Source organism: Gobio gobio (assembly GCF_949357685.1).
Source record: "Gobio gobio genome assembly, chromosome: 4".
Classification (NCBI taxonomy): domain Eukaryota; kingdom Metazoa; phylum Chordata; class Actinopteri; order Cypriniformes; family Gobionidae; genus Gobio; species Gobio gobio.
In genome coordinates, this window is record NC_137100.1 from 49,042,295 (window position 1) to 49,056,810 (window position 14,516).

Sequence of the window (14,516 nt, forward strand, 5' to 3'; positions counted from 1 at the left end):
ATCGGTGGATATAACCGCGAACCGTGCATCACTAACACACACACACACACACACAGCACAATGAACCAACAACACCTCAAATAAAGGATTCTTCAGTTCAGCCTGTGACAGCGTGGTAAGTTATGTTCAGTTAGACACTTACACATAATCACTCGATATATCAAACAATCTGTAACAATGCAATACTATCACATATATATATATTAAAAATGTTTTACTCACATAAGTGTGTTGCTTCATTCATTCATGTAATCTCATCCTGTCGGCAAATCCAGCCTCTTGTTTACAAACGAATCCGTGGTGAAATGAAGGAACAAACGTGCAATGCCTTACCCCATGTGAGCTGGATCTTCATTAAAAATAAAGTTCAACCACACATTCCTAATATTAGAATCCGAAGGAAGCTTATGCAGCGACTGTGTTCTTCCACAACCAGGCACAGCGCAATATCTTGCAATCTTCGGCATGTTTATTGCTCCGTAGGGCAATCCATTTAGCTCCACGCAGGCGTATGCTATTTATGTTAAATTTCTTGCATGAGTTTCTTGCTCGTGTCTTCTGCTGGTTAGATCAGCGTTAAAGAACTATCTCAACTGTTAAATAACAGATACAAGATTAAAATAATATCACATAAACGCAAAAAACAGAGATGAAAAATAAACTTAAGAAAGAAATTTACTTTTGCTATGGTTAAATAAATGTTGAGTGATATCTTCCAAAGATTTTTTAATTTTGACGCAATTTTTTCTCTAAAGAATGTTAATATGGCAACTAGGCCGAAACTTTACTTTTTATAAAGTTTTAAATATGGATATTTTTCTTACACAAACACATCGATTCGCTTCAGAAGGCTTTTATTAACACCCCGGAGCCGCGTGGAGCACGTTATTTGATGGACAGATGCATTTTTTATGGACTTCAAAAACAGAGCAACTATTACTGCTATTATAATGCTTGGATTAGCCTGGACTTTTGTAATATAACTCTGATTGTATTCGTCTGAAAGAAGAATGTCATATACACCTAGGATGACTTGAGGGTGAGCAAATCATAGGCTAATTTTCCTTTTTGGGTGAAATAACCCTTTGAGTAAGAAATTTACTTTTGCTATAGGCTTAAATAAATGTTCAGTGATATCTTCCAAAGATTTTTTTCTCTATATATATTTGATATGGCAACTAGTAGGCTAAATACACAAAGTTTAGTCATGCTGGCATGTGTGGAAAGTTTTAAACCATGTGTGTTACAACTAACCCCGCGTTAGGTTGTGCCCCGCTCACCCCTACTTCTCTCTAGCTCTGCTCCAAAACCTTGTGAGCTGCCTAGCTGTCTGCTCAACATAACAAATCCATAACCGTCCATGTGACACCTTAAACTTTTTGGATATTCTGAAATGCTTTTGGCAACTATTTGAGCCACTTGAATTTGAGCTACTCTTGCCTAATGGGACAGATTTAGCCAATCGGAGCTCCTTCCCGTATGCTAGACCTGTATCAAGTTTCAAGCTGGACACGCATGCTCATACAGAGTGTCTCTGGGCAATCATTTTAGCTCTCTAAGAATAGTCTTCAATGTTTATTTAAGAAGTGAATACACACATAGCAACTTTGCTTTATATCAATCATGTTTACATGCTGAGAATGTGTGGACACTACATTCATACAGTGCTGGTTCTCTGGCTAAAAAGAGGCCATTAACACATTGAAGACACTGTAAACGCCTAGGGAAAGAAACAGAACTGAAGTCTGGTTGATGTAACTGTTGTAAACTATTGACTTGTAAAATGTGATTAGTGTTGCCACTGAAAGAATATAAATAAATCAGTTTTCCTCGGTAGTCAGTCCAATCCCCCAACCCTCCAAAAAACCTCACATAATTCAGACATTCACATTTTACCCGTAAGTCTCCTAAGTATTTTATTGCTGGTAAATGTAAAGCAATCATTTGAAAGTATTTTACCTATGGAATACCATTTCTGCCACATAAGAAAAAAAATCATGCTTTGATAAATCACGATTATAACATAAAATGTTCAAATGTACATAAAAAGCCATAATTACGACACAAATTGCTCTCTGCTCTCAACTTTAAAATGTGCAGTCTCTTGTTTGGAGACTTTTACCTAACGTATCTACTATTAAACACATTTCTTGCCTATGAAACCTATTTAAACTTCATATGAAATGTATGACAAATGTGTGTAAAGTTGCTTGTTGGAGAAAATGTTAACAGCAGTATGAACTGACGACCATATCTATGGACTTTTATCTTTTTATTGTTGCTGTTTTATTAAATTTTAATATCTGAATGTTAGTGAGAAGAAGAAAACTAAAGAACTTTTAGATATCAAGCTGCATATGCAATAGGCATCAGTTTTGCTCTCCTTTGACGGCATCTTGAGTAAAAAAGCTTTTTAATTAATGAAGCACATGCAAAAGACCACAACTGGAAGTGATGCGACCTGTTTTATAGAATACGGAAGTTTGTTGCGCATAACCCCCTTATTCTTCTTATTCTATAAATTATTCTATTTATACGTTAACTCGAACTCTCCCGCCATCTAGCTTTACAATTAATGAGGACTCACCACCCTTGGTCACATGACCTTAAATGATAAAAATACTTTTTAGAAGTGATTATGGCATGTACCCTTCGCTAATGAACTCGTGGAAGGGCCCTTCGTGAAGGGTTTCAGGTGTTCACTTTCATTTGGAATGCCTCTACTTAGTATGCCATAATTTCAATGTCCAATTATAATTTACCAAAGCATGATTTTGTTTTCTTATGTGGCAGAAATGGGCTCCATATGACTCATTCCATTGCTCAATCTGTTCAATCGATGATCGAGTGATTGCAATGTTCCCACAAAATGAATTCAAGTAAAGCATCACACCGATTTACATTCAGACTCCCTGATTCTGATGTCACTCAAACAAATGACACTTTTATAAATGAATCTCATCATGCTCAGTGCCATTGAGTGAGAGAGGGAATCTCTTGTGTGTTCAGAACGGGAGCGACCGAAATCAGTGATGGAGTCTCGTCTCCTTCTGGTTAGATTTTAAGGTCATCCATCCTGGTCTTGTTGTTGCTGTAGCGACTTGAATGGCTGGGCCTGCGCTGCTGGCTCGTGGGTGATCCGGGGACAGAATTTGCCCCTTTACTGATCTTGACATCCCCTGCGTCAGGTTTGCCGCTGCGCTCTACAGCCATGTTCTCGCGGTTTTGCTTGCAAACAGAGCGGCTGCCGTGCTGCTGGAAGGTTCCATCGGGTTCTGAGAGGTTGAAGTGCGGCTCGACGGGAAAGGGAGCCGGAGGAGGAGCGTGAGGTGGAAAATACGGGTAGTTTGGCACAAACTGAACCACCTCACTGGGTGCTTTGGATACAGTGTCGCAGACTGAATGAGAGCGCCGGTAACGGAGACCCTGTCGGCACTTGGTAAAACCCAGGTGATACATCTCCACCAGGTTGAGCAGCAGAGAGACACAGGCCACAGCCAGCATGAACACGATGAAGATGGTTTTCTCCGTAGGTCGTGAGATGTAGCAGTTGACGGTGTTAGGGCAGGGCCACCTGTTGCAGGTGTACAGTGGCTTGAGATCGAATCCATACAGGAAGTACTGTGCCACAATGAAGCCCACCTCAAACAGTGTTTTGAAGATGATGTTGAAGACATACGTACGTAGCAAGACTCCCTGCAGGCGGATCTTGCCCTGTTCGTCACGTATAGGACCTTTTCCAGCTTTGGAGCTTAAAAGTGCCTGTTTGTCTGCCCCGCTCTCCTCACTGTGTTTTTGTTTCTGCTCCATGCGCACCAGGTGCAGGATGTGGCCCAGGTAGATCAGTGTCGGAGTGGAGACGAAGATGATCTGAAGCACCCAGAATCGGATGTGAGAGATCGGGAAGGTTATATCATAACATACGTTCTGACAACCAGGTTGTTTGGTGTCACAGGTGAAACCGGACTGCTCATCACCCCAAACCTTCTCTGCGGCAGCACCGAGCACCAAGATACGGAAGATGAAGAGTACGGTGAGCCAGACTTTGCCCACCACCGTGGAGTGTTCCTGGGCATTTTCCAAAAGCTTCCCAAGACTGTTCCAGTCCCCCATTACTGTTGCGTGCCCACCTGCAAAAACACACCAATATATTGGGATGTGTCAATAGCAATTCAAGTCTCATACAGATAAGCCAATAATCGGTTACTATGGCCAATAATCAATAAAGATATGAAAATTATATTGTATTTAGTTTGAATGATAATTTAGATTAATAATAATTCTGTCAATATTGTCTAATACATCCCTTCAAAAATACTCTGACATATCTTAGCGTTTTGAATTTAGACAAAACAGATCCAGGAATAGTTCACCCAAATATTTAAATTCTGTCATCATTTACTCACCCTCAAGTTGTTCCAAACCTGTATGAGTTTCTTCTGTTGAACACAAAAGAAGTAATATGGAAGAATCTTGGTAACTAGACAGTTGACGGTAGCCAACTGTCTGGTTACCGACATTCTTTCGAAATATCTTCTTTTGTGTCCAACAGAAGAAAGAAACTCACACAGGTTTGGAACAACTTGAAGATGAGTAAATGATGACAGAATTTCTTTGGCAAACTATCCCTTTGACACAAACACACACGCATACACACAAACATTAACTTATTGAAATGGGGACATTCCATAGACTAGTATTGTAACCCTAACAGAAAACTTTTACAATTAAAAAAAAAAACATTATTTACTTTATTTTTATACTGTTTGTACAAATGAATCCCTAAAAGGAGGTTTTGTCAGATTTGAATCACACAACATTTTATATGGTATATCCAAAAAATGTACTATTATGAAAAAAGAGTTTAGCCATTTGATGCAAAAGCTTCATTCTGACATGTGTTTTGAATGCAGCGTTACGTTTTGAAGGAGATGTGAGGAATTTTGTATTTTGTGTGTGCAGTTTTGGGAATTGTGTGTAGAGTTTTGAAAAAAAGGAGACATGGTTTTGAAAACGTCTGTAAGCAGTTGGAAAAAACTGTAAACAGTAAACTGGTCGAAAAATCATGAGATTAATCACAATTTTCTTTGTCCTATTAGATAAGAAACAACAATTGAAAACCTCTGTTAAGACACTTTAATGTTTAGTTAAACGGAATCTGTACACAGACACTATGCAATACAGGAAGAATGAAGTGCGTTAGAAGATCCACGTGTGTGTGTGTGTGTGTGTGTGTGTGTGTGTGTGTGTGTGTAGGGGTCAAGCATACCCACCTGTTTCAGGTCATGCTCAAGCATGAGAACATTACAGTCAAACCTCAGGGCCGATGGCAATATATAGGACAAAGAACCTTCAAAACACCCCTCTACTATATGTGTGTGTGTGTGTGTGTGTGTGTGTGTGTGTGTGTGTGTGTGTGTGTGTGTGTGTGTGTGTGTGTGTGTGTGTGTGTGTGTGTGTGTGTGTGTGTGTGTGTGTGTGTGTGTGTGTGTGTGTGTGTGTGTGTGTGTGTGTGTGTGTGTGTGTGTGTGTGTGTGTGTGTGAAGGTGTACCTACTTAACCAGATGACTATATATGCATGTGTACGTAACAAATTAACCATATTTTGGGGACAAGTTCTAAATCTAAAGCTTTTTGGTCTTTCATAGGTTTTTATCTACATTTCAATACAATATGCTACAGTGAAAGTAATCTGCTGAGAGGGGTAACAAGTATACTGTAAACACCAATGCAATGTAGAAACAAAAAATACTTATTAGGTCAAACATTACTGTTGTATTCAGTAGCATACAACAAAACCATATACATATGTAAACCAAAAATATTTTCTTTAGAATACAATAAAGAACACAATTGTGTGTGTGACCTGATGAATAAGTGTAGCATTTTGATTGGTTGTGTTTGGAAAAGGAAAGCAAGTCACTTCCTGTTTTGTGTTTTAGGTAGAGAATTGTGTGTAGTTTTGAAAAAAGTGTTTTATGCAATTGAAAACTGAGTCAAAGGCTGAGAAATAGCTTATGGTTTTGGAGATTTGCTGTGTTGCTTTGCACTTTTGAGTGAGGGGTTTCAAAAATCGTGTGACATGAACAGATTTTGTGTGTAAGCAGTTGGAAAAAACTGTAAAAAGCAAAATTAAATGGTGATGTTACATTCATTATCATTATTAAATATTATTCTATGAATTGTTCTGCTTTTTTGAAAGTTTAAAACATTGTCCTTCACATATTCCAGTAATAAAATGCTAAAAATAAGGATTTTTCCATTTTATATGAAATTAACTGCTGAGTTTATTTATCTTAGCAGTCGAAACACACACACACACACACTCAAATTCTCTGAAGAAAAAGTACACACTAAATATACACGCACAGTCATATATGAATTAATCACATTAGTCATAATACTAAATATAGGACCCCTTTTGCTTCCCAAAAACTAAAGGGTCTGACAATCATTTTTACCATTATTAAGCCATTATCTCTACATATAGACAAAGATTGATTCATACTGTTAAATGAAAGCAATCAAAAACTGTTAGAGGTGAAAACAATCTGAATCTGAAAGGTATTAAATAGATTTTTCATTCTGACAGATCCTGTTGCCATGGTGTGTGTGTGTGTGTGTGTGTGTGTGTGTGTGTGTGTGTGTGTGTGTGTGTGTGTGTGTGTGTGTGTGTGTGTGTGTGTGTGTGTGTGTGTGTGTGTGTGTGTGTGTGTGTGTGTGTGTGTGTGTGTGTGTGTGTGTGTGTGTGTGTGTGTGTGTGTGTGTGTGTGTGTGTGTGTGTGTGTGTGTGTGTGTGTGTGTGTGTGTGTGTGTGTTTCGACATGCTAAGCTAAATAAACTCAGTTAGTTTCATATAAAATGGAAAAATCCTTATTTTAGCATTTTATTACAGGAATCTGTGAAGGCCAAGGTTTTAAACTTTCAAACAAGCAGAAAAATCCATAGAATAATAATAATAATATATGACTGAATGTAACATCACCATTTAGTTAGTGGGTAAAAGTAACTTAGTTATATAGCATGAAACTCACCTTGCTTAAATGTCCAGAGTTAGAATGATCCCCTCACACACAAATAAACATAAGTCTATACGCAGTGCTGCTCGTCTTCTGTCATAAACACACTTTCTTCTGTATTCCAGCACCGGCTCAAACAGTAAGAGAAGACTGACCTATACACATACACTGTATATATGTGTGTGTGTGTGTTAGGGTTAATTTTGGCAGGGAACACAATCCCCAGGGAGAATTTTGAAGAGTGTACCACCTGCCTTGTTTCTCAGAGCCTTTCTAGTGAGTGACAGCTGTCAGGACCAATGGCAGAGTTCACAGTTGAGCGGATCCATTAATCCAGTAAATGAAACATATATATATATATATATATATATATATATATATATATATATATATATATATATATATATATATATATATATATATATATATATATATATATATATATATATATATATATATATATATATATATATATATATATATATATATATATATATATATATATATATATATATATATATATATATATATATTATTGTCTTTCTATTTTAGTTTCTCCCTTTTTAAAGTGTGTTTAGCACCAAACAGAACTTATACGGCAAGAAAGAAAAAAAAAGTCTGTGTGTCTCAGTTTGTATGGAATGTAGGATATGTGGTCTGACAGATGACGGATATTTTACATTCCCTGTAAACCCAGGTAAAATCTGGATTGGCTGGTAACAGAAGACCCAGGGCTCAAAACAATTTAATATACAGGTTTATGCAATATTTTAATAATATATCTAATTGGCTGATGTTCTTACCTGAAAAGGGATGTACACTGATCAGGCACAACATTATGACCACTGACAGGTGAAGTGAATAACACTGATTATCTCTTCATCACAGCACCTTTTAGTGGGTGGGATATATTAGGTGGCAAGTGAACATTTTGTCCTCAAAGTTGATGTGTTAGAAGCAGGAAAAATGGGCAAGTGTAAGGATTTGAGTGAGTTTGACAAGGGCCAATTTGTGATGGCTAGACGACTGGGTCAGAGCATCTCCAAAACTGCAGCTCTTGTGGGGTGTTCCTGGTCTGCAGTGGTCAGTATCTATCAAAAGTGGTCCAAGAAAGGAACAGTGGTGAACCAGCAACAGGGTCATGGGCGGCCAAGGCTCATTGATGCACGTGGGGATCGAAGGCTGGCCCGTGTGGTCCGATCAAACAGACGAGCTACTGTAGCTCAAATTGCTCAAGAAGTTAATGCTGGTTTTCATGCTCACCCCTGTCCACCGCCGAAAGCGCCAACAGTGGGCAATGGAAGAAGGTGGCCTGGTCTGATGAATCACATTTTCTTTTACATCATGTGGATAGCCGGGTGCGTGTGCATCGCTTACCTGGGGAACACTTAGCACCTGGATGCACTATGGGAAGAAGGCAAGCCGGAGGCAGTTTGATACTTTGGTCAATGTTCTGCTTGGAAACCTCGGGTCCTGCCATCCATGTGGATGTTACTTTGACACGTACCTATAGGCATTGTTGCAGACCATGTACACCCTTTCATGGAAACGGTATTCCCTGGTGGCTGTGGCCTCTTTCAGCAGGATAATGCGCCCTGCCACAAATCAAAAATGGTTCAGGAATGGTTTGAGGACCACAACAACGAATTTGAGGTGTTGACTTGGTCTCCAAATTCCCCATTTCTCAATCCAATCGAGCATCTGTGGGATGTGAACAAACAAGTCCGATCCATGGAGGCCTCACCTTACAGGACTTAAAGGATCTGCTGCTAACATCTTGGTGCCAGATACCACAGAACACCTTCAGGGGTCTAGTGGAGTCCATGCCTCGACGGTTCAGGGCTGTTTTGGCAGCAAAAGGGGGACCAACACAATATTAGGATATGGTCATAATGTTATGCCTGATCGGTGTATATAATTGGAATCCTGGGAATAAAGGAATAAACTGATATGCTTACATGGAGTCAAATGGTATCGATCTAATGAACTGCGTCTTTTAAAATAATAATAATACCATAATTATTAAATAATTATGTAGGTCAATCCAAATTACTAATAAGCATTTTTATTATTAAAATAAATGTCCTGCCCATTTATAATGTAGGCCTATAAAGTAATTCATCCAACAACAACAAAATCATCATAATGTTCATAAACAGGACATGACAAATGCTATATTGAGAGGCTGACCTTGTAATTGTGGATAAAGCATTACAGTCACTGTGGTTTCTATCGAGAGTTGTTCTTTTGGAGCTGTAGCGCCCCCTAGAGATAATGACGTACAAGTAAAGCAAAAATAAATCTCAAAGTTATAAGATTAGGCTTCTTGTGCAATTAAGAGACTATTAAACATTCGTTTGACATACAAGAAAAGATTCCTGAAAGTCATAATGAATCTGAATTGCTAAAAACGGTGTAGATGTTTGTAGCAGTTATAAACCTATATAATACCGTGAAGCACAAATCTATGCAAGTGGAAAATTAATTGCAGGAAATTGTGTTTTATTATGAATTAGCTATCTACTGTAGTGGTTCTCGTCCTTTTTGACTCCAAGAACGCGATTGTCTAAGACAATATTCAATCCTATGTAAGCTGATTGTAGGCTACCTCTAATACTTCTGTTGTAATAAAAAGAAAATAAGCTATAATAAAATGAGGTTATTTTAACTTTAACTTACTTTATTTATTTTATTTTTTTTAAGCATTTTCAATTAAGATTATTCAAATATATCTATATTTAAATCAGTTAAAGACTTATTGGTTCCATGGAAGTTTGCCAATAGCCCCTGGTATAAAACCATTACAGGATAGCGAAATAGGCTACAACTAATGAATGAATTAGAGTTAGACCATTTATGACTTTTTTTCTTACAAACACGTTTTTTGTCCTTTACAATAAATCTCAATGTTTAAAATCTAATCTTTGTCATCAGGCAGATATTCTACCACAAATAAATTTAAATGTTCTTTAATTGTAGTATTTTTTAGCTACAAACATGTTATACAGCAGTGTAAATGTATTTAAACACTGGTCTAAAAACTGTGTGGAGTTATATTAAGTAGGCCTACATATTTTAAAAAGTAATCCCCTGATTTCACAGACAAGGCTTAAGCATTTTTACAACTAAAAAAACAAACAAACATTATTTACTTTATTTTTATACTGTTTGTACAAATCAGTCCCCAAAAGGAGTTTTTGTCAGATTTGGCTCACACAAAATTTTACAAACCCAAAATATGGTTAATTTGTTACATACACATGCATATATAATCTGGTTAAGTAGGTACACACACACACACACACACACACACACACACACACACACACACACACAACACACACACACATAGTAGAGGGGTGTTTTAAAGGTTATTTGTCCTATATATTGCCATCGGCCCTGCGGTTTGACTGTCATGTCCTCATGCTTGAGCATGACCTGAAACAGGTGGGTATGCTTGACCCCTACACACACACACACACACAAACACATGGATCTTCTAACACACTTCATTCTTTCTTTATTGCATACTGTCTGTGTACTGATTCTGTTTAACTAAACAAGTGTTTAAGATGTAATCAAAATGAGGTTTTGTCAGATTTGGCTCAGACAAAATTTTACAAATTTGTCCACAAAATATGGTTAATTTGTTAACATGCATATATACCAAGTATTCTGTTAAGTAGGTACACATACACACACACACACACACACACACACACACACATACAGTAGAGGGGTGTTTTGAAGATTCTTTGTCATATTGTCATCGGTCCTGAGGTTATTGAGCATGACCTGAAACAGGTGGACATGCTCGACCCCTCTACACACACGCGCGAGTCTGGTTCACCATCTTTGTGGGGGACTCTCCATAGACGTATGGTTTTTATACTGTACTAACTCTAGTCTATCCCCTTACACTAACCCTACCCATCACACAAAAATGTTTGCATTTTTACATTTTCAAAAAAATTATTTTTGGCATTTTCATTCTGTATGATTTATAAGCTTATTTCCCCGTGAGGACCTCAATTTTGGTCCCCATGGTGACATGAGTCCCCACGAGTCAGTGTGCATAATTCAGCTTGAAAGTCCCCACCGGGATAGAAAATCATGAACACACTCACACACGTTGTGGTTTCATGTTTTATGGGGACATAGACATAATGATATACTTTACAAACAGTATATTTTATCCCCTTACCCTAAACCTACCCATCACAGAAAACATGCTGCATTTTTACATTTTCAAAAAAAAAACATAATTTAGTCTGATTTATGAGCTGTTTTCCTCATGGGACATGTGTCTCCATAATGTAGGGTTTACCAGGCCACATACACACACACACACACACACACAAACACACATGGATCTTCTAACAGACTTCATTCTTCCTGTATTGCATACTGTCTGTGTACAGATTCCATTTAACTAAAAATTAAAGTGTCTTAACAGGGGTTAAGTTTTCAAACATTTTAATGTTAGGACCTCCAAATATGATGATGTCCTTGCGAAGGGACTTAGTGAAGAAATTAAAAATGTGTCAGATATTTTATGGAAAATATCTATCTAAAAAAAATTTTTTCTGCCAATATGATTAAATTGTGATGTTACATTCAGTCATATATTATTATTATTATTATAATTATTACAATTATAAAATATTTTACTGTATTTTTCTATGCATTTTTCTGCTTGTTTAAAAGTTTGAAACCTTGGCCTTCACAGATTCCAATAATAAAATGCTAAAATAAGGATTTTTCCATTTTATATGAATCTAACTACTGAGTTTATTTGGCTTAGCAGTCAAAACACACACACACACACACACACACACTTTTTTTTTTTTTTTTGACTTGCAATACATATTGTGTGAAATCTAATCTTTGTCATCAGGAAGAGATTTTACCACAAATAAATTAAGATTAAGTTTTTTTGTTTTATTTTATTTTATTGTAGTATTTTTAGGTACATTATAACATTTTTGTACAGCAGTGTAAATTTATTTAAACACTGGTCTAAAAATGTGTGGAGTAATATGTATTTTAAAAAGTATTCCTCTGGTTTCACAGACAAGGTTTAGATCCCAGACTAAACTAAAAGCAACTTGCACTGACATATCCTAAAATATGTCAGTGCCATTGTTTTGTCTCAAGGTGCACATGTTTATAAAAGCTATGCCCTTATTGAACTATGGCTTAATCCTGGCTCGATCTAAACCCTGTCTGTGAAACCGGGCCATTGAGTTATAAAAAAAAAAAACATCATTAGTGACGTGAGGATATTATTAGCCCTCATTAACATTAAGTGTTTGAGTGAAATATTTAGGTTTCAGGGTGACTAGACGAGCACTTCTAAAAGGAAAACAGTTTCTGAGAGATCCAGGCTCCCACTGCTGAGTCCTTGGAGTTATTGAGATGGCGACTTGTTGCCCTAGCAACAAGAAAGATGATTTCTGCTATGTTGAGCAGGATGCAGACGCCGGACACCGCAAGCATAAATATGGTGAACACTGTTTTCTCTGTTGGCCGGGACACAAAGCAATCGACTATGTTTGGGCACGGGTACGAGTCACACTTTACCAGCCGGAACATCTTGTAGCCTGGGTAAATCATGTAGAAGAGATACATAAACGCCGTTTCGAATAACACACGGAACAGCAGGCTAATCATGTATGTCCACCAAAGGGCGCCGGTAATCTTCATCTTTTGAGTCTTTAGCTGCTCCAAGTCCTTCGGACTGGTGCGGCCAGCTTGGCGATATAACTTTTTGTCGATATGCCGACGATGTGCAATGTGCATGGCCACCAGCAGGGCGGGGGTAGAGACCATGATGAGCTGCAGGGCCCACAGTCGGATATGAGAGATGGGAAAGAAGTGGTCGTAGCACACGCTGTTGCAGCCAGGCTGCTGGGTGTTGCAGATGAAATGGGCTTTCTCATCGCCCCACACGCTTTCAGCCGCCACCACCAGAACCAGGATCCGGAAAATGAAGAGGACAGACAGCCAAATCCGCCCAATGCCGGTGGAATGCCGGTTCACGCCGCTGATCACGGCATAAAAAGACGCCCAGTTCATTTTTGGTTCCAGATCTGAAAAACAGAGAAAAACTCAACTGTTAGCAAACCAGGTCTCTCTCTCTCTCTCTCTCTCTCTCTCTCTCTCACACACACACACACACACACACACACGTTAGAACAGTAGCTACTCTCAACCCAAAAGAGGACGCATCAAACAGTGATCAGCTTGTTATCAGCCTCATTTTAATAAAAAATATATTTACTACAGTTCAAAAGTATGAGGGCAGTAAGAGTTCTTTTTTTTTTCTTCAATAAAATCAATATTTTTCAGCAAGGAAACATTAAATTGATCAAAAGTGGCAGTGAAGCCATAATGTTACAAAAGATTTATATTTCAAATAAAAGATACTATTTTGAACTTTATACTCAGCTGAAAAAAATGCATCACGGTTTCCACAAAAAGATTAAGCAGCACAACTGTTTTCAACATTGATAACAATCATAAATGTTACTTAAGCACCAAATCAGCATATGATTTTTGAAGGATCATGCGACAGTAGATTAATGGCTGCTGCATGAAAATCCAACCTCATGGGAATAAATAAAACATTTTTTTAATATAATTTTAAATATTTGTATTATTACATCACAGTCTGGATTTTAGCCCTTTTATTACCACATAATAACCATGAGACGTCATAATATGTAACACATAATGACCATGCCTGACTCAATGTACAAATATATTTTTGAAACATTAACACAAGAATAAAAATACAATTCTGACCAATCAGAGTGCCGACAATGAACTTAGATGTCCTGTATAGGCTGTTACTTGCATAAAGTGATTTTTCATGACTATATATACTACCTAAAAAGCAAGTACAAGGAGAAAATACAACTATCGTCAGAAGAAAACAGCAGCAGACCACCCATGTTCTGACAGACAGAGAAACTGAATGAGAGAAAGAGATTTATGCAGTATTCAGCATTACCAGACTCCGCAGGTGGTGTTAGTGGCATGGGCAAAGCCCGTGCAGAGGGGTTCTGAGACCCGCCGTGTCTCCGGTGTGAGTGTGTATGTGTGTGTGTATGCCTGTGTCTGTATGTGTGTACTTCTGTCAGATGGAGTGTCTCCGGCTTGCAGCCACCATTTATGAAGGAACAGCCACCCATGTGACCGGCGAACTCACTGCCAATGTCATTCTCCCATCACACAATGAAAGCGTGGGTTCAGTCACAGAACAAGAGTGTGCGCTTTGATGTGTGTGTTTGTGTGATATGGGTCACCGAGTCTCTTCCATCTTGTACTTTTGCCTTTCTGCCTCAGTTGTATATTATATATTAATATTAGCCTACATGCAGAGTAAGAAAATCTTTTCTTCATTTTATTAAACTTAATTTACTATGTTTATCCAATTCATTTGTCCAATGTATTTGAATTGACATAATACAAATGTTGTCAACTTTTGAGCGC

General features: G+C 37.8%; 2 protein-coding genes across 2 annotated transcripts; both read right to left on the reverse strand.

The window, feature by feature from the left end:
• Positions 1-1,563: 1,563 nt before the first annotated feature.
• gja2 (gap junction protein, alpha 2) lies at positions 1,564-7,205 on the reverse strand. The gene is made up of 2 exons (XM_079814465.1): positions 7,035-7,205; positions 1,564-4,130 (listed from the first exon to the last, which is right to left on the reverse strand). The coding sequence occupies exon 2, from the start codon at positions 4,111-4,113 to the stop codon at positions 3,055-3,057; it is 1,059 nt and encodes a 352-aa protein (XP_079670591.1). The 5' UTR covers positions 4,114-4,130; positions 7,035-7,205; the 3' UTR covers positions 1,564-3,054.
• Positions 7,206-12,261: 5,056 nt separating this feature from the next.
• gjb1a (gap junction protein beta 1a) lies at positions 12,262-14,077 on the reverse strand. The gene is made up of 2 exons (XM_079814289.1): positions 14,035-14,077; positions 12,262-13,111 (listed from the first exon to the last, which is right to left on the reverse strand). The coding sequence occupies exons 1-2, from the start codon at positions 14,060-14,062 to the stop codon at positions 12,375-12,377; spliced, it is 765 nt and encodes a 254-aa protein (XP_079670415.1). The 5' UTR covers positions 14,063-14,077; the 3' UTR covers positions 12,262-12,374.
• Positions 14,078-14,516: the final 439 nt, after the last annotated feature.

Excerpts from the sequence above, each read along its gene's own strand:
- gja2 (XM_079814465.1), bottom strand. The coding sequence starts at position 4,113 with ATGGGGGACTGGAACAGTCTTGGGAAGCTTTTGGAAAATGCCCAGGAA.
- gjb1a (XM_079814289.1), bottom strand. The coding sequence starts at position 14,062 with ATGCCACTAACACCACCTGCGGAGTCTG. Across the intron at positions 13,112-14,034 it reads AACACCACCTGCGGAGTCTG|ATCTGGAACCAAAAATGAAC; the intron begins GTAATGCTGAAT and ends TCTGTTTTTCAG.